The sequence below is a fragment of the Prunus persica genome, chromosome G5 (genome assembly GCF_000346465.2).
Source record: "Prunus persica cultivar Lovell chromosome G5, Prunus_persica_NCBIv2, whole genome shotgun sequence".
Lineage (NCBI taxonomy): Eukaryota > Viridiplantae > Streptophyta > Magnoliopsida > Rosales > Rosaceae > Prunus > Prunus persica.
In genome coordinates this window covers 2,472,064-2,496,182 of record NC_034013.1, presented here as the reverse complement: position 1 = coordinate 2,496,182, position 24,119 = coordinate 2,472,064, and the positions used below count along the sequence as shown (strand labels likewise).

At 37.5% G+C, this 24,119-nt stretch overlaps 2 protein-coding genes across 2 annotated transcripts; both read right to left on the bottom strand.

Annotated features, from left to right (window-relative positions):
- On the bottom strand, nucleotides 6,533–6,997 carry LOC109949181. The gene has a single exon (XM_020563946.1). It carries the CDS (start codon nucleotides 6,995–6,997, stop codon nucleotides 6,533–6,535), a length of 465 nt encoding a protein of 154 aa, XP_020419535.1.
- On the bottom strand, nucleotides 20,148–20,783 carry LOC18776320. Its single transcript, XM_020563945.1, has 2 exons — nucleotides 20,534–20,783; nucleotides 20,148–20,425 (listed from the first exon to the last, which is right to left on the bottom strand). The coding sequence occupies exons 1-2, from the start codon at nucleotides 20,781–20,783 to the stop codon at nucleotides 20,148–20,150; spliced, it is 528 nt and encodes a 175-aa protein (XP_020419534.1).

Below are 24,119 nucleotides of genomic sequence, written 5' to 3'. Positions count from 1 at the left end.
TGTCCGAGTGGTTTGTGGGTCCCATGAAACTAGGCAGGCTCGAAGGCAGAACGAGCCCATGCTCTAGTTTAAGAGCGAGCTGACGTCAGCGCGCGGGTTTAAATTTTTTTATCATTGGCTCATGAAACGCCAACAGTAAAAAAATTTAAATTCAACGCGCTTATGCCAGGTTGGCGTTAGCCTTGTTTTTCCTCCAACGGTTAGAAGCCAGGTGGCGGCCTCTGGGTTCTTCGATCCAGTTTTCTCCTCCAATCCAATGGCTGCCCCTTTTTTTGCATTAAAAATATGAAAAAAAATATTTTAAAATTACCAAAAAATTCTTGAATTTTTTTCTATAAATACCTACTAATATTCTTCACACACCAAATCCTCATAGATTTTCTTCTCCTTCTACTATTATTCACTTTCTACACAACATTTTATTCACTTTCAAATTTCATTTTTATTCATCATCTTATAGCATCTTCCATCGAAACCAGAGGGGCGTGGAGCACCATGGAAGATGTTCTGTTATGTGAGTGTTGGGTCCAAGTTGATCATTGTCCAGTCACGGGCAATGAGATGAATTCTCTCATATGTGGAGAAAAATTCATTCCAAATTTTGTGAAAGATCGGGTTCGGCTCGTACAGAAATAGCCTTGTCTAGTAGGTGGAAAATTTTGAATAAAGAGTTGGGGAAATGGAGATATGCATTGGCAAAAGCAAGGGACAACCATCGAAGCGAGGAAAATCTTGGCAATAAGGTAAATAATTTGTAATTTCTATTTTATTAATTTTAATCTTCTTCTTTTTTTCTTTAATGTTTCTTGAATTTCCAATATTTTGTTAATGTTCCTTACATTTCCTTTTTTTTTTTTTTTTATAATGTTTCTTGCATTTTTAATATTTTTAAAAAAATAGATTATGCAAGCACAAATGTGGTTTGGTGCCCTTGGGCAAGGCAACAATCTTTCAACCATGACCAATGTTGGGAGGCGGTGAAAAATTGTTCGAGATTCAGAATTATTTCCACGGGTCTGACTGTTGTGTTGAACAAGACGTCACTCCATAATTCAACAGCATCGGATTCGCCTTTGGATTCCTCAATGAGTCAAAACGCACCAATCCAAAAGGAGCCGAGGCCTATTGGTCGAAAGGTGGCGAAGGCGAAGAAAGGGAGTACTTCCAGCAATGATACTGCAAAATTTTACAGGAAATTGCAAGGAATGGCACCATGAGAATTGAATTAGAAGAAGGATCGGAAAACCATGGCCATGGATACAAGCCATATGTCCCCTGAAACAGAACAATTAAAGAAGCTAGAACGAATGGATGTTTTGAGAGCAACTCCACCCATGAGGGCAAAGTCTAAGGCAAGGGCAAGCAAGGGCTGCCACTATTCATGTGAATAGTGTCAGCCTTGCCATTTGTGGTTCCACCCATGAGGGCAAAATCTAGGGCAAGTCTAGGGCAATTACTATTCATTGTACTTTATTTCCTATTTTTTTATACTTTAAATCATTAATTTTGATAATCTTTTGTAATTAAATTTTCGGATAAGATTTTCGGATGAGAATCTCGGTTGCCACGTGTCTTATTCCAGATAAAATTTTCGGATATTCATTAATAAAAATTATAATCTCAGATTTCCGATAAAATTTTCACCCTCTAAAATTATGTCACGTGTCCCATGTCAGATAAGATTTTCAGATATTTAAAAAAAATTATAATCTCATATTTCAGATAAGATTTTCACCCTCTAAAATTGTGCCACGTGTCCCATGTCTGATAAGATTTTCAGATATTTTTTTACAAATAGTGATCTCAGATTTCATATAAGATTTTCACCCTCTAAAATTGTGCCACGTGTCATCTCTATCTTCTGAATCCCTCTATAATACTACACCATCAACACCACCCCTCTCACACCATCTCTTATATATTCCTTCATTTCTCAGATTTTACAAAACATATTATACTCTCAATGTCAAACTTCAGGAGGGTGTTGGAGAGGCAACAGGAAGAATGGGAAGAAATCCGGCGTAGACGTGAGGAAGAAGATCGGGACGCCGATGAAGAAGAGGAAGAAATGCTTGTAGCAGCGGCGGTGTGTATGATGAATCAATCAAGCCAACATCATCGTCGTCGTGCCCTGAATGTGGACAGACGCAGAGAGTCTCGGGGTAAGAATCTCTTGGAGGATTACTTTATCTCAAATTCGTTATATCCAGTTTCTAAGTTTCGAGAGAGATATAGAATGCAGCCACATTTGTTCCAAAAAATCATGCATGATATTTGTAATTACGACACATACTTCATTCAAAAGCATGATGCTGTTGGAGTTTTGGGTCTTATCCCGAAGCAAAAACTTACAGCTGCTTTGCGGATGCTTGCTTATGGGGCATCTGTAGAGCAGGTGGATGAGATTGCAAGGATGGGAAAATCTACTATCCTAGAGTGCTTGGTGAGATTCTGTGATGCAGTGGAAAATTTGTATACGAGGGAGTACCTTCGCAAACCCACTCCGAGGGACCTGCAAAGGCTTCTACAAAAAGGCGAGGCTCGAGGTTTCCCAGGAATGATCGGAAGCATCGATTGCATGCATTGGTAGTGGAAGAATTGTCCTACTGCGTGGCAAGGAGAGTATGGGAATCGAAAGGGCCAAAAAAGTATCATTTTGGAGGCCGTAGCTTTATTCGACACTTGGGTTTGGCATGCCTTTTTCGGGGTTGCCGGATCTCAGAATGACCTCAATGTCCTTGGTCAATCCCCGGTGTTCGACGAGGTATTGCGAGGTCATTCCCCCCAGGTCACATACCAAATCAATAATACCGTATACTCTGGTGCGTACTACCTTGCCGACGGAATTTATCCTAGGTGGACCACGTTTGTGAAAACAATTCCGAATCCCCGATCCAAGAAGGAAAGAAGCTTTGCTGCCTTTCAAAAAGGCTACAGGAAAGACGTGGAAAGGTGTTTCAGTATCTTGCAAGCTCGTTGGGCAATTATTAGGGGTGCTGCTCGGATGCTAGATGAGGAGGTGCTGTGGAGTATTATGATGACTTGCATCATCCTCCACAACATGATTGTGGAGGATGAGCATGACTACGATGCTCCAGAGGTGTTTGAACCCGATCCTATGAACACGGCGTTGACAAGAATATATGAAAGGCTAATGGGACCAAATGGACTACCAATGGAGCCCGAACCGTTACTTCGGGATGGTCGATTCAACAACCCCATGATTGATCGTTATCAAGAAATGCAATCTTCATATGTTCACGAAAGACGTCAAGTTGACTTGATCGAGCACTTGTGGCAGATGAAAGGCAATCACAATGGATGAAGGCTAGATTCGTGCTTTGTTTGGAATTATGCTTTGTTTTTGTGTGTGGTGTTTTGTGGAATTATTGCGAGGTCTTTTTTATTATTATGCTTTTATGTATGGTTTGTTTTGTGTGTTGTTTGCAATAAATGAAGGTTTGTTTTTAATTAATCTTTGTGAGGAATACTCAAATGTTTTTAATAAATAGTCCAATTATAGAATGCTTTTTTGATTGAATAAAAAAGAAACAATACAACAAATTAAAGGATAATACAACAATTTAAAAAAAATACAACAATTATAAAAAAATACAACAATACAATCTAATGGTTTTCATCATTTAGCCAATCCGTATTGCTAGGTCCGTCGTCGTGGAAAAGTTTTCTTCTCATCACATCCCTTCGTTTATGCTTCCAATAGGCCTTTGTTTCAGGAGACATATGGCTCGTATCCATGGCCATGATTTTCATCTCTCTCTCATCGTCGTCTTTTTCTTTTGCATGTTGCTTTTCAATTGCAAAGGCTTCCAATCGTGTCTTGTCCGCTTCATCTCTCTTCAAGTCTCTCTCATATCTTAGAGAGTTGTTCTTAGCTATTTGCTCGAATATTTGAACACAATCAATGTTCGAAGTGGCCCCTCTCTTGGCCTTTGCCGCCTTTCTCCCAATAGGTCTCTGCGGACGTGGGAGTGGTGACTCCGTTTTCATTGGGGAGTCCAATGGCGAATCGGTTGATAGCGATTCGTGGAGCGGCGTCTCATGCAACACAACCGGGGGTGCGGTAGGAATAATTTTGAATCTGGAACAATCCTTGACAATTTCCCAACATTGGAAATGCACAAAACTTTTTTTCCCTTGCCCCGTGGCACCGAACCACATTTGTGCTTATATGATCTATTCAAAATAAATAATTGGAAGTGCATTAAAAATATATACAATGCAAGAAATTATAAACTATTTTGAAATGCAAGAATAAATTTGATTATGTAAATAAATATAGACAAATTGAAAATGCAAAAACAAAAATAAAGATTATGCATGAAATTATAAACTATTTTGAAATGCAAGAATAAAATCGATTATGTAAATAAATAAAGCCAACTAGGAAATGCAAAAATAAAATAAACATTGTGCAACAAAAAGAAATAGAATATGCAATAAAAAAAAGTTACATTAAATTGATTAAAATGGCAATTAAAAATATTTTACCTCATCGGAAAGATTTTGACCGCTCCGAATGTTCTCCCTTGCTTTTGTCAAGGCATTTCTCCATTTCTCTAACTCTTTGTTTAGAAGTTTTCATCTACTAGACAAAGCCATTTCGGTCCGAATGGAACCCGATCTTTGACAAAATTCTCCATGAATTTTGCTCCACATATGATGGAACTTCATCTCATTGCCCGTGATAGGGTCATGACTAACGTTCACCCAAGACTCGCACAACGTAATATCTTCCTGGGTTGATCACGAGCCTCCGATTTCGACAGAAGATGCCATTTGTTTATTTTCTACAAATGGAAAGTAGTACAAAAATGTGAGTGGATAGTAAAAAAATATTGGAAGGAGAAGAGTTTGTATGGAATTGGTGTGGAAAGTGGAAAATATGAGTAGAGAGTAAAAAATATTGGAAGGAGATAAGTTTGTATGGAGAATTGTGTGGAAAATGAATAATGTGAGTGGAGAGTAGAAAATATTGTATGGAGAAGAAATTGTATGAAGATTTGGTGTTGAAAGTAGATAAAATGGTTAGGTATTTATAGGAAAAAAATACATACTTTTTTGGTATTTTTTTTAAAAAATTTCAGAATTTTTTCGGATTTTTTAGGATTTTTTTAAAAAAAATTTAGCCAAAAAAATGAGAACCGTAGGATTTCTGGAAAAAAACCAATCGGAGACACCCGGTGGCGACACGTGGCATCTTCCCGTTGGAGCCAGCGTGTGGTGACGTCACCAAACTCGGGCTCGAGCCCAGTCTGATTTCGCCCTTGGGCCTGCCCGGGCTCGTGGGACCCAGCAGCTGCCCGGGCTGTTTTCCTCGCGCTGGAGCTGCGTTGGGCTCGCCTAGGGGGCCTTTCCCCCGGGTTGGGTCTTGCGCTGGCGAAGCTCTGAGAAGAAGACTTTTCTATGACGATGGACCTAGCAACACTGATTGGTTAAATGATCAAAACCATTAAGTTAGTTTGCTTGTCCTTTATTTAATTGTATTGTAATATTTTGTATTAAAGTGGTTGTAATTCTTGTCTTTTATTTAAGTAGTAGTAATTCTTAATTAGTTGTATTGCTTTTATTTGAGTGAATAAAGAAATCATTCAATCATATACCTTTTTATTCAACACATTGCATACATCAAACAAAACATAATTATAAAAAATAAAAACAACCACAACCAAAGCATAATAAAACATAAAACATCAACACAAAGCATTTTCACTTCACTTCATTCACCATCATTGCCTCTCCCCGCCCATAAATGCTCCATCAAGTCAACTTGACGTCGTTTATGAATATAAGACGATTGCATCTTCATATATCAATCAATCATACGGTTCATGAAACGACCGTCCCTAACCAACAATTCATACTCCAGTGGTTGTCCATTTGAGCCCATGGGCCTTTCATAAATTCTTGTAAAGGTTGTGCTCATGGGATCCGATTTGAACACGTCTAGAGCATCATAATCATACTTATCCTTCACAATCTTGTTATGGAGGATGATGCAAGTCATCATAATGCTCCTCAACAACTCATCATCAAACATACACGCAGCACCCCTAATAATCGCTCACCGAGCTTGGAGAATACCAAAACACCTTTCAACATCTTTCTTGTAACCCTCTTGATAGGCAAAAAATAATTTTTCCTCCTCAGATTGAGGATGCGGAATTGATTTGACAAATGTGGTCCACCTCTGGTAGATGTTGTCTGCAAGATAATACCCACCAGTAGACGGTACTGTTGATTTCATAGGTGATATTCGGGGCTTCACCTCTCAAGACATCATTGAATACCGAGGATTGACCCAGCAGATTCAAGTCGATTTGAGTTCTAGGAACTCCGAAGAAGGCATGTCGAACCCATGTATCAAATCCAGCAATGGCTTCAAAGATGATACTTTTTTGCCCTTTCCTATTTTCATAATCTCCTTGCCAGGCAATTGTGCAATTCTTCCATTGCCAGTGCATAGAATCGATGCTTCCAATTATGCCTAGAAAACCTGAGCTTCTGCTTTCTATAGAAACCTTTGGAGGTCCCCAGGTGTAGGTTTACGGAGGTAGTCCCTGGTGTAGAGAGTTTCAATTGCATCACAGAATCTGACCAAGCTCTCTAGAGTAGTGGACTTCCCCATCCTAGCAATCTTATCCACCTGATCAGCATATGAACCATACGCCAGCATTCGTATAACAGCTATAAGCTTTTGCTCTAGAAGACGCCCCAAAATCCCAGCAGCAGCACACTTCTGAACGAAGTCTGCATCGTAATTGTATACATCATGCATGATTTCATTAAACAAATGGGGTTGCATTCTATATCGCCCTCGAAAATCAACATTAGAGTACACATAATTTGGGATAAAGTAATCTTCCAAAAGATTCTTACCCCGAGAACGCCTATGTTTGTCCACGTTCAGGCCACGGCCGACTTGTGAACCACGGAGGCTGCCATGGCTTGGTAGATCGAGCAAACCCACTACCATGGCAACTTGTTCATCTTCTTCTTGTTATAGCCTTTTTTCTTCAACTCGTCAATGCCTTCTTTCTTTAATTTCTCACTTCTACCTCTGCAAGCATCTCCTCATGTCTGACATTGAGAGTGGAGTATGAAATCTAAAATCTAATAAATAAAAGGATAAAGAAGATCTGGTGTGAGAGGTATGAGTTGAGCCTCTGTTTTTATAGAAGAATTTAGAAAATAGAGATGACATGTGGTGCGATTTAGAGGGTTAAAATCTTATCTGAAATATTAGATTTGCATTTTATAATAAATATCGACACGTGGCACCCGAGAATCTTATCCTAAAATCTTATTTGAAATTTGAGATTTGTTTTTTTTTAAAAAATAAATATCGACACATGGCAACCAAAAATCTTATCCGAAAAATTCATTCAAATTATGAAATATGAATTTTATAATAAATATTGACACGTAGGAACCCAAAATCTTATCCAACTTAATTGTTTAGGTAAAAAAAAAATTTATTTTAAAAAAAAACGAAAAGTGAATAGTATTTGCCATTTGCCATGGCAATGGTGGAAATACACCTTACTTTTTGCAAGGGCTACACTATTCACATGAATAGTATTTGCCATTGCCTCCTCTTGCCATTTGTCATGCCAAATGAGTGGAAGTGCTCTCAAAGCAAGACTTGAGCGGGGTTTGATTCAATTCAGTTTGAATTTTATATCAGAATTAGAATTGGTGTTATTCAATTGGTCTGATTCGGTCTAATTTTTAGGAAAATCGAATTAAGCTGAACTGGCTCTTCCAAGTGCGATTTTTCAGTTTTCTGATTTGGATCGGTTTTCTTTTTCTTTTTTTGTCCCTTTGTTTGTGTTGGACTTTAGTATCAAGACCATGTTTCACATTTGTATAACAATTGGGCCTAAACTTTAATAATTTCAACATGCCATGCAATCTATTTCATTCTAATTTCACATTTCAATTGGGCCTAAACTTTAATTGAATCATATGTTTCACATTCAATACAATCCAACAAAGCAAATAATGTATATGATACATGCATATGCATTTTAACTTTCAAAACAAAATATGGTCATCCAATCCAAACGTACAATCACAATATACAATCTTAAGAATTACAACCCAACGTAAAAATTGATAATTAAATTACAAACCAAATTATAAGTTCGAAACATAAGCCAAAAATTAAAACATTACACCACCAATGGAAGCTTCACATATTAAGTGATCACTAGAAAATAGCGGGACTTGAGTTGGTAGGTGTAGGTAAACTCGTAAAATCTACAAATAGAAACATAAACCCATTAAAACATTAGGCAAACATGCAAACTATATATATAGTATACATCATTAAATCACATAAAAATAAAAACAAATACCTAATTTAATAGATTCATAAAACTTCATCTCTTGAATAGTTAGTTTATATTGTATAGCGGAGATGTCATCGGACCTTAACCAATTTTGAGAACAAATTAAGGCCTCCATAATCTCAAAAGTTAAAGAAGCACCCAATGAATTAACCACCTGACCACCCATGCTAAAGCATCATGATTCCGTAGCCACTATTGATATCACGGTGTTACTTGCTTAAGATTCTTTTATCTAACTTTTCTCCATTTTCTAAAGGTTATTTCCTTCTCCTTTTTAGCTAGAACTTATCATAATAGTACTAATAGTAGAACTAGTATCACCATTAGCACTAGTACATTGAGTAGGAGGTGGTGGGATAACATACTTCTTATAAAGCTTCATTAAAAGCTCTTTCACTTCATTCTTCTTCTTAGTAGCATCTTGCAGGTTTTCAAACCTCTTCTTTAATACAAACTCCAAGTTCCCAACTTGTACCGAGGATCAAGAACAAGCGCTACCATAAAAAGTTAGTTCACTTTATCAAGGTCACCCCAATACTTCTCAAATTTCATTGTCATGCTACATGTCATATCTTTCAAAACTATGGAGGTGTGAGTTTGACTTTAGTAATTGCTCTCCAAAGAACAAATCACCAATTTCACGCTCCATTGCAGTCAAATTATGAAGGTGGTGTGGGAAGTAGGATGCGAAAAAGCATTCATCTTCAATGTCATATCATAAAAGATCTTTAAAAATATGACAAAGGTAAGAGCATAATTCGAAGTAATTTGGGATGTCTCCTGGATATGTGTTTGTAAATCCTTTTGTTGCTGTGTACTTGTGTTGGGAAGCTTTTATTTTATGTTTAATTTGTTGTGTATTAGAGCTCCAGTTATCATCCTTTTGCCCATGTGCTTGATAAGGTGTCATATCGAAATTATTTAATATATTTCCCAAAATTAAACGACATGTCTGTTAGTTACTTTTTTGCTTTCTTGCCTTCAATCCCGTTAGTTCTAGTTGAGGCCTTTGAAGTAATTGCTCTTAGACAAACATGATTATGAATACGGACCTGCCTTATGAACTTCATCCAATAGGGTACTATATATGTAGATGGATGTTAAATTGTGGGATTGGAAGATGGTTTATACATAGTTAGAACAAGCATATCAAATTTTCTTTTTTTCTTCCTTTTTTTTCTTCTCATTTTCCCCCTGATCTACTGTCATTCAAATTCATTGATTTTTTTTACTCTATTCACAGAATTGGGCTGCTAGTTGTTGCCACACAAAGGGTTGTTTCTGAGGTTGCAACTGATGCTCTTCAGTAAGCCACTAAATTCTTCTTCTCTTGGCTCATGACTCAAGTTCACAGGCAGGCACATGTGTAAAAATCAAATTGTTTGCTAAGTTAGGTTTATATGATTGAAGACCATTAAATTTTAAGTGGTTTGTTAGAATTAATACCAGAAACCATTGGTGTTCTTAATCTCTAACTGAAATATAACTGCTTTTTTAATCATTTATTGTTTGGTTGGAAAAATGGCTTTAGTTTTGATGAATTTATGAATTTACATGTTGATAATTGGAATGTGTTTTCAGAAATGGCTTTAGTCTAATCCGTTTGCGAGAACAAAAGCACGAATGATCATTACTACTCTTCTGTATTTGTTGGTTTTGGAAATTGTATACTCAATATTCGACGTTCCTTGGGTATGTGAATTTGACATGCTTCTGCTTGCTTTGAGCTATTGTTTTTCCTTGTAGTTGTCGGAAAACATGTATAAGAGTGTAGAACAACTATTAGAAATGTGACATTAGTAGGCAGAAAAGAAATGCAATTATCTATACTAAAATGGCACTCTCTCTTTTCGAAATCCCAGTAATTATATGTATGACTGCTTTGATATTTATTGCTGTTTTTTTCAGTATAAAATCTTTGGAAAGTTAGCAAGAAGACTTCAATAAGGCAATTTGTTAGCAAGAAGACTCTTACAAGGAGAGAGAAGTACATTTTTTGTCTCTTCAAGCAGTGAAAACTCTCACAAGGTAAAACGAGTTCATTTTTTTTAATCAAACCTTTCAGAGTTGTTTATTTTTTTTTCTTTAAGATTCCTTAGCGGGTGGCCCTATCTTCTTTTTAGGCTTATGAGATGCAATGACCCCCTCATCTTCCCTAACCGGTTCATCTTCACCATACCAAGACGCAAATGGGGCATCATCATCTTCTCCCATTCTCACAAAGGCTTTTTCAAACCTCAAAGCAGCATCTAACATCATATATGTTGAATTTCACCTAATTGGAACATCCAACACCACAAGCCCTTTGCATTCAATTCGCTCCTTCAAAACAAGGTTTTAAACTCCTCTAACCTTTGCGGAGAGGATCTTACATACCTAACCACATTTCTTATTAATAATATGAGCACAACACCTCACATGCATGTACTTGCCTTACAACACAAGACTACCATTTTTTCAATGACCAATCTTTGACTTCAACTAATCTATTGTCTTCGTGTTTGAAGAAGCATTATTGGCCATGATTGTGAGTATCTTCTTCAAGTCCCAATGAAACAAACAACTCTCAAGGAGTTTACCAATTGAGTTCCCCTTGTGGTTAGCAATGATACAAAAGTTCAAAACTCTTTTGTACAAATTCTATTCACCATCTATAAAGTGTCTCGTAATCACTATGTAATTTATGTTTTAAACACTTGTTCAAGCATCCATTGTGAGGCACACTCTATATAATGCTAATTCTCCTTTCAACCGTTGTTTCATCTCATCATACATAACTATAAAATGTCTTACAAGTGTCCTGCGATATGGCACTTGGAAATGAGGGTTCAATGAGTCACAAAATTATCTAAACCTTTTACCTTTAACCATGCTAAAATGCAACTCATCCATCACTACCATTTCTACACAAGACCTTAACCAATCTTCTTTAGTATGCCTGATTGTTGAAAGACCACCAAGTATTTGGTCAAAAGACAAGGTCTTTTGCCTTTTATCATTTTCAACCCTCCTAGGGTATTTCTTACATATAGACTCAATATGTTTCTTCAAACCTGACGTCCCATTCATATTAGGGTCTACGATATAAGTAGTAGAGCAATACTTGCACCTATCTCTCTTTTTACATGTCGAAGATTTGCTCCCATCCTTCTTCACAGTATTAACCACATCATCATATTTTTCAAAGTGATTCCATACCTCCAATTGTTCTCTTGATAATTTTCTAGTCTCGAAAGGAGGTATGGTGGAAGACAACTCAATTGAGGAGGTGTTTAGGCTTGAGGTTGGGTTATTGGTAGAGTAGGTGATGTGATGATGCGGATGCGAAAAAAGAATGTACTTCATTACTACTACTAGGCATTTGTTCAAATTGATCCATCCATCCTTTAATATTCAAAAATCATAAACTAATTATCTATACAAAAATCATAGCCTAATAACAAAACAAAACCAATATAGCAACAACATATCCTAGTTAATCAGTATGCAAGTAGAACCAAAAAAGATACCTAATAAGCAATTGAACAAAAATCAGAACCTAATTTAACAATCCAAAAATCATAACCAAACCAACAATCCAAAAACTAAACAAAACAAAAAATTAGAACCTAATTTAACCAACAATCAGAACCTAATTTAAGCCTAATTTAACAACAAACAAAATCCTAACTTCAATTTATAACAATAAACAGGATGCTTACAAAGAAACCAGCGAAGATAGGAGACGAAGACAAGAGTTTCAAAGGAGAGGAATCAATGATGTCGGCAACTGAGACTGATAAGGCGAGTCAGTGACTGTACAAAGATGAAATCACGATTATAGAGAGAGAGAGATTTCAGTTCAAGAAAGGAGAAAGAGAGGAAGAACACTGACTTACCCGAGAAGAAGACGTGAGTCGTTTCGTTATCGTCATCTGTAAAGAAATAGTGGCGAGCGAAGACTGAGGCTATGTGTTTGTACGAAGAGGGTGAAGAGAAAAGAAGAGAGAGAAGGAAAAAAAAAACCTAAGTCATGTTAATCAAAGGCTGAGGCTGTGTGTTCATGTTAATCACATGCGGCCAATTCTTTCTATTGTAACACAATAGAGCTGACCTATATAATATATAAAATAATATATATTAATACATATTATATATTATATATAATGTAATATAATATATATTAAATACAGTAATCGGCCCGGTCCGATGTTATGAGGTGTGAAACTAAGACTGAGATTGGTTTAAACCAATCCGATTCGATTTGGTTGTGGTTTGTTGACTTTTTAGTCAACTTGATTTTTGACCTTTTTTTCCCATCCGATTCTACTTGGTTTCTGATTTTGCTGTCTCGATGCCCACCCTTACTTAGAGCATCCATTGTGGAGGCTCTAAATTTGTGGCTCTACCACTATTTTTAGAGATGCAAATCCTCAATGGATTCACTATCTCCGAACATTTAGGCATGTTTACTTATTATTAATGGGAGAAGTCATGAATTGAAGAAATTAATAATAAGGAAAAAAGGAATGGGAATAGGATCAACTACTGCCCTAATCAATCTAATTCCTCATTTTTCAAATAGGCTTGAGACATATTTCTAATTGAAGACATATTTCTGATAAGTAAACATGTGTGGTGACTCATAATAGGCTTGAGACCAACCTAGGAATTTCATGTCCATTATCTAGTCACCACCTAAAACTCATCTTATTACTATGATTGAAAGCTCAAATGAGAGCCCCTGTTTTTTTTATTTCATAAACTAATTTACATGTACAAACATTACTTTGTAGTATTACAATTGATAGAAATTACGATCGCTTCACACCGAAAAGCCAAAGTATTTTTAATCCATTTTCAATTCCCCTCTTATGAAGCATACAATTTGTATTAACTTCAAGTGAAAGCTTACACAGAAAATAAAGATAGATATCTCCCAACAAAAACTAGAAGCTTTTCAAGTTGTGAACAGTACCAACTAACATTTGAGGCCCAAACATATGAGACTAAACCCATCAATTTCTCTAACAAAGTCATTTCAATGGAGTTTTTCAGGTAAGCTTTTTAAAGAGAGAGGAATTAAACTAGGGTTTGACCTTCCGAATGATGAGAATACAAAGTATTTTATTTGGTTGTCTACGTAAGAGCACAAGGTTATGCCTAAAGGTCCTCACTAATTTTTCATAATAGATCATATCGTTATGGTGCAAAGCAAATTGTTCAAGATCTTCATATTGTAATAAGATGGATGCATATAAGAATGACTGCGTAATTTATTTATAACAAGTATGCATATACATGACAATGTCCAATACATAAGCTTTTCAATATAAACAACACAAGAAAATGATAGAAAAAGAAAGGTAAAAATGTTCCATAGATGATTTTGCAAGCCAATAACTCATAATTATTTAGGCAATCGAAGACTAGTACGTACATATATGACATCAAATTTTAATAATTGTGTGAAAGATGGTATGTTAAGTCATTTGGCTGATTCTAAATTGTTATTTTAATAGAAGAATATTGTATGGAATAACAAAATGTAATAGCAAACAAGTTTTACAAATTGCTAGTGGAGGCAAAACAATCATTACACGTAAGTTTTGGAACATATTCACTTCGGTGCACATCAAATTGAAAATTATTTGGAGCAACAAATCATTTAAAATGTTTATGAAAGAGTTTAAAATGTTTATGAAAAAGTTAAAAATTGCATTTTATTGATGTGAAAAGCCGCTCACATCCAATCTTGGTGACGATCTAATCCCTTACTGTCTGACAGATCGTGCAAAAGCTGCTTGTGGGCACTAGAGAGATTACATTATCTTAGAACCTTGCTTAAACTATAGTATCACTATGTCACGCTTTACTTCTACAACCTTGTCTATCATGATTGCATCAAGTTGGGTCATGCTCTGACCTTCTCTTTTACTAAATTATAGGCCATTGTCTCTTAGGATGGTCACCTTAGGTTATGTCGTATTTCGATCTTCAACCTCGACCAATTGCTTGGTGTCATCCTCTTGGTTGGACTCATTTTCCTCAACTAATGTGAAGTTTTCAATAGGAATGTGGACTTGAGTATCCATCCGAGGCTGACTCATCAACAACCTTAACATTTTATGTGATATCCTGTTCCTAAATTAATATTTAATTATTACAATATTTTAGTAAAAGACAATTTTACCCCGAGGATATTTTGATGGGTTTAAAGTTGACTTTTTGTTCGGAAAAGAATTTGGGAATTTGGGTGGTACCGTTGCGTAGAACTCGATGATACGAGTTCGTAGACATGTGGCAACCCTGATTCCAAGTTGTAACAAAGGAGGAAATGTTTAAAAACGAAAAGGACGTAATGGAAATTTTCAAATTTCTTACTGTAGCAACAATGCCGTTACAGTAACCGGGTGCTACAGTACCCCCGGTCCTATTTATCTTTTTCTCTCTAGCGACACTCTCCCTCTCCTTAAGCATAATAGGCCAGCCACTTTGGCTGACGATTTCTCCCAACCTAGCCTCTACCTAACCCAGCCTATTTCCCAGCTCAAAAACCAAGAATTCGTGGTTGGAACGACTAGAAGTGTCGGCGATTTTCGAAGTTTCCGACGCCGGTTCCGGCAACTTCGGCCACCGTTTTCATTGAGTGATGTATAAAACTTCATCTACTCTATCCATTTATGTATGTGTTGTAGATCGATTTTGAGGTTTTAGAGATCATTCAAAACACCCACTCAGGGCTCACGATTTTGGCTTCATTCCGGCTAGTTCCGGTAAGTTTTTGGCCATGGTCCAAGAACAAAAGTTGCTCCATTCATTGTTCTGATCATATAGGTATAGGCCTTGACCGGCGGTTTGGAGATTTTCCTATCGCGGGAATCGCTTTGGACACCTGAGCGCTTTTGGCGGGTTTGGCGGTGCGTGGGCCACTTTATGGCGAGTCTTTGGTTCCTAAAATGATCCACATGCCGTCATGAGCACGACAGGAATCTCGGATTTGAAATTCGTTGTCCATCGAATTTCGCATATTAGACGTTATCCGGGTTAGATGTGTTCGGACCGTTGGATCGACTTCATTTTCAAATATGTTGATCTATGCACCTTTAGGATCGTGCAGAAATTTGCGGATCGAGAATCGTTGTCCCAGATACTCCGATTCAATAATTCAAACTTTAGGTAAACGATAACTGTCCGATCGAGCTATCGCAAGCAATCCGATCGTTCGATACGAACCAAACTGGCAGGACATATTTATTAAACCATATTGAAGCCATAGGAACCTTCGGATAAAAAAAGGAGGTCGTGGGCCTCGCGGGCCCGGTTGACCAGATTTGGAAAGTTTGACCACTCGGTTGACTGAGAGTCTTCCGAGGTAGTTTCATCCTTCGAGATGTGCAAGAACGATCCTATAAACGAGGCTTGACTATTATGTGAATTATTTTGATTATGGTTGGATTTTGAGATAATAGTATAGTATTTTATGGTATTCTTGGGTGTTATTTTTGATATTCGAAGATTATGCATTATTGGAAGTAATGGGATCGTTAGGGGTTATTATTTATTTATTTTATTTATTTATTTATTTATTATTATTGTTATGATTATTATTAAAGTATCTGACTGACTGTTATTGGATGATTTAATGTTTATGAGTTACTATGTAATAGCTTTTACTTTCTCAGGATATTATATTGTATTTAGCTGTGAAGAGTTGGGAATGGTTTGTTAAGAAATTAATTAAACATCTAAGTACATGTTTATATTTAATATATTTAATAAATTAATTAAACTTCTTCCTCTAACATTAGAGTAGTTTAGAATATCGCATTGTCCCAAAAAAAAAAACTAAAAACTAAAAACTAAAACAATTTCTTTTGTTTTGATTAATCTAGAAATGTTACCCATATAAATTGTCCAAAATAATGGCATGTGACCATAGTATTGGATATAAGTATGTATATGTATCTTGAGAAAAAGAAAAAGAAAAGGAAGAGCTAAAAAACTGCATAAATATCTTGAGAAAAGAAAAGGGAAACTATTGTTTTGTTATTTCATTTTTCTTTTGGGTCGATGAAACTTAATTCAACAAGGGTGCGAAACAATGAGGGCCTAAAACATAACAACAGACGGCCCAGAAAAACTAAACAAAGACAACTGACCTCCCCCTACATGGATCTAGAAAGCAATTTAATTTCGAAAAAAACTTCGTACAAACTAGAACCACAGAGAGAGAAATAAATAAGAAATTTTGAGTAACCCATGTGTTATATAATTTGAGTGAGCGATAAAGTTGATAAATAATTGATATAGGTTATAAAGACACATGTTGTAGTAATATCATATAATAGTGTATTCGTCACACCGAAATATTACTCAAATTAAGAAACTATATTTTCTTCTTTAATATTGAAATATAACGTGGTAAAGAAAACCTTATAATTTTACTAAAAAGGTTTAAAATAATTCGACAATAATAACAGAACTCTCATTGTCAACTCGAGGCTATGAAATGTCGATGTTGTCATATTAATTTTAAGTAAATTCAAATAATAAATCTTCAATTTAAGGGTAAGATAGTAATCAACAGCTATTTATTACAAACTTTTTCAAATCCTGTTGATGAAAGGAAAGTGATCGGGAAATGGGATAGAGCTTATCACATCCAGGTAGCAATATGAATTGTAATTAATAAGGAATTGGACTTTGAACCCCTTTTGAATGTACGTAATTTGGGCAGTTTATAGATAGGATTTCTGTAGATGATACATGCAATTTTATTTCATTCAAATTACAAAATACCGTGATTGATTAATTTCCTTTAGTTGCTGTACAAACTAGAAGAACTTTTCCTTTCTTTTGGTTTTAGGTTGCGTTTCCCATCCGAAAAAGAACAAGAACCCAAAACTCAAAACGGAAAGTTTATAAAGAACCATTAGTAATATATGTAGGTTCGGTTTTGAGGTTCATATTATGTCTTCGATCTCCTTAGTTTGATAGGATTCCTAACTCACCCTTAGTTACTAATGCATCAAGGAAATTGCCCATAAGGCCTAATCTGATACATATATATATATATATATATATATATATATAAACACAATCCTATGTAGCTTTCAATTCATCAGAAACTAATCTAGTTTTCTGGAGATATTCTCAACACTGAAAATATGAACATGTCCGCTATGAGGAGTAATAATGTTCCGTTGTTTTGGCTCATGATTGTTAAGAGCATGCTCAGATTGTTCTGCTTTCTGCACTATGTTAGGATGATTCAAAAGCCTTTCTCGCGTGTCGTCAGCTACTCCCAATTCTTTGACAACTTCATTGATTTAGTTCTCATTGTTAAAGTGTTTTTTCTTTGCTCAATCGCCATATGTTGGTTTTAATGGATAGTTTCATGTTCATTGAAATGTTGATCTTTTATTTTTTTATTTTTTTTATAGTTTGAATTATACATCCCTCCTTTTAAAAATCCCCAATTTGTGTGTGAATATTAGAGTCCCTAGTATAAACTAGCATGATCTAAGTATTTATGCTAGATAACACATTTATTTCCGTAGAATGAATTGGTATGTTATTCATTGTGGGCTGGAACGTTGAGAAACGATGATAATAACAAATATCAAACACCCACCACTCCATAGTCCACAACAGTACTATACCTACAGGCAGGGCCTATGAAAGTTGCATCGTACTGTTAAATGTGTTGTAGGGCAATGTCTGAATTTTTTTTCTTATTTTTGAGTTTGTATTTGATAATGCTTTATGATTTGTTAGTTAAAATATTTTCGTCCATTTGCAGGATTATGCATATTTCTTGATTTTGTGATGCATGAAGTATGTCAGGATATCAGAAAATTTCGGAGACAAGTAAGGTTGGTGGCAAAATTGCGCAAGAGATTCGAAGAGAATGATAATGGTTTGCTTGGGAAAAAAGAAAACCAATTGTAGTTTTTGAGAAGAAAATTGAACCACGTAGAATACGAACTTAGGACCAAAACCAAAGAGCTTGTTGTTGCATAAGCCGATAGTTCTTCTCTAAGTAACTTATTCAATAAGTTACATATTGAGCAAGGTATTGTAGTGCAGGAAAATCAAAGTCTGTAGAATTAGTTAAAATCATCAAACATCAAACTTCAATAGCTACAATATGAACTTGACGAAATGACACAAGAGGTTTTGGCAGGAAATAACTATGTCAGTGCGTTACAGAAAAGATCCAAAGAGGCTTTCCTCAACCACAATCGTTTATTTGCTGAAAAAGAGAAGCAATTGCAGTCATTGAGAACAAGGCTAGACCAACTAAAATTTGAACTTGAGAACAAAGAGAAAGAGGTTAATGTTGCAGAAGCCAATAATGATGTTCTAAGGAACCTATATGGAGAGTTACTTGAGGAAAACCAGAGTTTGAAGAGCCAGTTGCAGTCATATGACAACAAATTCAAACAGTTAGAATCTGAAATCGAGAAGAAGATAGAGTTTGATTATGTTTGCGAATTGCCGTTCTGGAAAGCAATCCTCAGCCAAGTAGAATATGAACTTAGGATGAAAACCGAAGAGCTTGATATTGGGGAAGCCAATATTACTTCTCTAGGTAACTTATTGAAATAGTTGCATACTGAGAAAGATATTGTAGAGCAAGAAAACCAACAGCTACAATATGAAATTTACGAAAGGACACAAGAGTTTTTGGCTAAAAATAATTATGTTAGTGCTTTACAGAAAATATCCGAACAGGCTTCCCTCAACCACCGTGTTATTCTTGCAAAAAAAGAGAAGCAATTGCAGTCATTGAGAATAAGGCAAGACCAATTAGAATTTGAACTTGAGAAGAAAGAGAGAGGTTTGTGTTGCAGAAGCCAATACTGATGTTGTAAGGAAACTATTTGGAGAGTCACTCATTGAGCAAGGTGTTCTAGTTAGGGAAAACCAAAGCTTGAAGAGCCAGTTTCAGTCATATGACAACAAGCTTAAACAACTAGAATATGAAGTCGAGACAGAGACAAAGGCTAATATTATTAATCTAAAGGAAGATTTAGAAGATGATATTCTTGAGTATGATCAGTTACTTGAGGAGACCAAGATTTTACGAAGCCAATTAGAATGAGAGATTGTCACAGACTCACAAGGTAGCCAACAAGATTAATTAGGGGGATTGCAGACCTTTCAAGATGTTGTTTAGTTATTTACTTTTCATGGCAGTTGTTAGGGAGTTCTATTTTTCATGACAATTGTTTGGAAGATGATTTTTTTATTTTTTTATTTTTTTCACATTTGAGTTCTTACATCACTTTGGGAATTATGTTTTCACATTTTATCTCATCTTTATATTTTCTTTGATCTTATATATGCAAGTGTTTCACAGATTCACTACACTGTTTGCATCACTTATTCTTCTTGTGTCCATGGGTGGAGAGAGTGTAGTCTGTGTGGTATTTGGTATGCTTGTAGTAGTACTATCCACACTAAAACCCAGAGTTGCAAAGTGTCGCAACCATTTACAGGTGGCTATTGGGCATGTCAAAAGCAAACCAAACAAAGTTTTTTGCTGTCTTTGGAAATTTTGGTTAAGCTTTTGGCAGGTGGGTGTCCATCGACACATCTTGGGTGTCCAAAAAACTAACCCTTTTTCAAAACAGACAACACTATGATATGAAAGTATGATGGGCCATGCCTAGGTTGTGTGTGTGAAAGAATAAAAGAAGGAAAACAGTGAAGAATTATAAGGAGCTGATCAATAAACAACCTTAATTCCTTGTTTACAAAATTTAGATTTCCACAAAAGACATATTAAGTATATTTGGAGGCCGTCCAAGCCTTGCTTTTCTTCCTCTCTCTACTGCTAAATCTAGCTGCCTCACTAGTGTCTAAACCCAACCCACCACCACAAGTAGTTTTTGCATTTGTGTTTGTTGGCTGAGGCTCGTCGTCATAAATATCATTGGCTTCATATTCATTCCAATGGAGCGTCGTATCTGGTTGTTCAATGTTGTTGCTTCTCATTGTGACCCAAGTATCTTCATCATCACAAGGCCAATTGGTCACTCCAGAAAACGACGCCACTTTGCCTTCACTCAATAGTTAGATCCATCCCCTAGCTGAATTTGAGCAACCACTTTGATGGGTCGGTTCCCAAATGTCTTCCAAATCCAAATCAAACTCCTCATCCCACAAACCATGATCTAGCACAGTTGTGGGATTGAGCAAATAATTGGGTGCCTCAAGTAAAAATCCATGCTTGAGAAGCTCAACAGCTGACCACCTTTCCATTGGGTCCCTCATCAAACACTTGGTGACAAAGTCCCTGCCTTGCTTCGACAGAGAGCTAGGTATCTCCGACACTTCATCAAACACTGAAAACCCGATTAGGTACATGGCCGATACAGGGGCAGAAACACAAGGCCACGGAGTCCGCCCAATGGCCATCTCGATCACCGTGCATCCCAAAGCCCACCGTGCATCCCAGAGTACATGTCTATATTTGCTTGGAGTTATGAGGAAATGCCCGGCTTGGATCCAAATTTGATAAGCCACACTTTGAATATTAAGCTTGGAACAAAACCTATTGTACAGCCAAGAAGAAACTTCCTTCCTGAAATCGAAATGCAAATCAAAGTAAAGATTGAAAAGCTTTTAGCTGCTGGATTCATCTAGCTAATCAAGCACCCAACCTGGCTAGCAAAAGAATTAAAAAGCTTAATGGGAAGATTATCATACATTCGACGTTTCAACCCAGGTCTTGTTGACACAATAAGCATTTTTACACCTTTACTCAAGAAGGGCAAGCCTTACGAGTGGAGCAAGGAGTGCCAAGAAGCCTACCAGCAAGTACAACAATTAATTACCAAGCTACCCACCATGAGAGCGCCCATTCCGAGACTACCGCTCAAGCGTTATTTGGCTGCAACGAATGCAGCGGTTGGGGCATTGCTTGCTCAAGATGACCATGGCGGGGAAGAAAGTCCTATTTATTATGTAAGTAGATAGTTGAGCGGAGCTGAAATGAGATACCTAAAGACTGAGCTCTTGTGCCTTGCCCCTGTCTATGTTGCACAGCGTCTGTGTAACATCCCATATCGATCAACGGAGAGGGGATGATGTGCCTTATATGTACATGCCCGTCTTCATCTAGCAAGAGGCCTTTTGGGAGCTCACTGGCTTCGAAGTTATGGGAACTTCGAAGTTAAGTGAGTTGGAGCTAGAGCAATTCCAGGATAGGTGACCTACTGGGAAGTTGCTTGTGAGTTCCCAGAAATAAAATCGTGAGGGCAGAGAGGGGGGCCCAAAGCGAACAATATCGTGCCACAGCGGAGCCGATCTCGGGATGTGACAAATGTAGTGGGCGTCTCAGAGAAAAAAAGCACCGCATGGATAATTTCCACGCCTTGGGCAACATGCCCTATCTAAAAAAACTTATACATGTATAAATATGAGGCAATCAGCAAGCTATATTACGTGCATTCGAAAAAGAAAAAAGAAAAAATTGGAGACTGCCTAACTAGGCAAACTTAAGCAAAACATGGGAGGCAAACGATGGATACCTCTCAAGCATCCTGCGCAGAACTAATAATAGCAACAACAAGGTCTGAACCCTCGAAGGTGTCAACAACCTGTGAAACAAGGGCAGAATATGATATAAGCTAAAACAGCAACTCAAGATATAGAGAATAGAAAGGAAGTAAGCACGATATATGTTGAGTACCAGCTCGATGCGAGCGTGGAGCACGAGATATGTTGAGTACCGGCTCGATGCTAGCGTGGCATAGGAAGTCACCAGGAAACCTGTGAGGGGTATCCAAGTCATCTGCCTCCTCTGAATAGCCACATGGCATACATATGTATCTTCATCATGGTTATAATAATTATCTTCATCAAGGTCTTCACCTGCATCGCCAATGTCACGGATGCCCTCTTGTTCTAGAACGCTAGCCTTAGCGTCAATGGCATCATCACTATCACAATCATCATCAACAATCACCATAGTTCCAGCTTTGGAAGCTCCACTATTGCTCACACAAGCACCGATAAACCTTGCCTGCAGGATACGCATGTTGCAGCTTTTTGGGGTCATATGTGGGGTCACATGAGTAGCATCACTTCTCTTTCTCTTTGGGGTGGTGCCTATTTTCCCTTAAAAGACATATAAATAAATAAAAGAGAGAGAGCAAATGACTCAGGCATTAGACAGAGTCAATACTTACTACGAAGATGGGTGGTTTCCAGCGCCTTGCCAGCATGGTCGCAGCTCTCAGATACAGTGAAAGTTGGAGGCTGTATATGTCCTGGGGGAGTTGTTTCTTTAGTTCGGGGAAGGCCACTTGATGCCACTTTCGAAATAAACCTTCTAGGTTTACTGGCGGTTTGGTCCTTTCATGCACTATGCTTTTCCTCCCTTTTCCGTTTACCCGACATCGGTGTCGTGCCTTTTCCGGAACTGCAAGGACTCTGCGTTCCCAGTTTCTATCTCGACTTGGGAAATTCCTCAACAATGTCACCACTTTTGGAAATAAAGGGGCGGTTGCATTTCTCAATGAGCGGAATCGCTTTCTCTTATGATACTAGACTAGCTTGACAAGCAATTGAGGGAAATAATTTGTCGCAGTGGGAGGACTGGAATTCACAAAAGGAAGCAAGGCAGTGGTCCCAGTCGGCTTGAGAAGCCACCAACTCTTCCCTTATCGGTTAAGACAAGGGGCCTGCTACCATCCAACACGTTATCATTACTCTAAAAGTACCTGTGAAGTGGGAATGGGTCACTAAGGTTGGAACCGATTGGCACGCCCTGGTCAAGCCCGAATTGCTGTTTGACTCGATGTGGTGAGTAAACCATGGAGATCTCTGAGTGGCTATCACCTAAAATGGGCAACAGGGGACAGGCAATGTTCAACATGGAGTATCTTCTGAAACGACAGCCTTGTGCCATGGCTGCTGGAACCTCGGCTGCACCCTTAACATCAGCATAAAAGGGCACATAGGTATATGCCTATGCTAAAGCACCATAAGGACGGAAGATGAAGTTCTCAATGTTGTCCAATAACTTCAGGAAATTTTGGCCCTTCCTCTACATCCGCTTAAACCACCTACAGATCAAGATGAATTTGTCTGGCATATAGGAACTCTTGCCAGAGTCAGCAAGCTGCCTAGCATGCAAATAAGGGAGCGGGTGCACATTCAGTCCTTTGAGGCGTTACCACAAAAATACTTGCAAAAAACCCGAATTCAAAAGAGTCTCCTCACCCATGGTTCCTGCTGTACGTTTTTCAAGAAGTTGAGCCTGGTCAAGTAGTCGGTACAGGTGTCCTAGGAACATGGGGGCTAAAGGAATCGTGTCACCTCGGACTATGGCTAAAGCAAAAGGGAATACTCGCTCATGTAGGCAGTCTTAAGAGAAGTCACAGAAGATAAATCTCTCAAGCCACAGCGAAATAAATGCGGCAAATCGGCAAGGCCCCTGTCTGTTTGCGTCCCCGAAATATTGCACCTAGTTGCTGAATTGGAGCGAGGTGCTGGGAGAAGTTAGAGCACCTTTCTGCAGAACCGCAAGCTCGTTCGTGTCCTCTGGGGTTAGGGCAATATCAAAGGGGTTTCGATTACCACAAACAGGGAGGCAGAAAAGGTTTGCCACATCCTCAAGGGTGAGGGTAAATTCCCTAAATGGGCGTATAAAGGTGTGAGTCTTGGAACTCCACCTCTTGATCACGTGGCGGAGCATCTTTGCTTTAACGTGAATGTCGCACAGCTTGGAGAGGAAAATGGCATCAA

What these genes read in the sequence shown, in the direction of transcription:
- LOC109949181 (XM_020563946.1), bottom strand. Translation starts at nt 6,997, where the DNA reads ATGGTAGTGGGTTTGCTCGATCTACCAAGCCATGGCAGCCTCCGTGGT.
- LOC18776320 (XM_020563945.1), bottom strand. Translation starts at nt 20,783, where the DNA reads ATGGCCATTGGGCGGACTCCGTGGCCTTGTGTTTCTGCCCCTGTATCG. An exon ending in CACAACTGTGCTAGATCATG is followed by an intron (nt 20,426 to 20,533) that starts GTTTGTGGGATG and finishes TATTGAGTGAAG; the next exon opens with GCAAAGTGGCGTCGTTTTCT.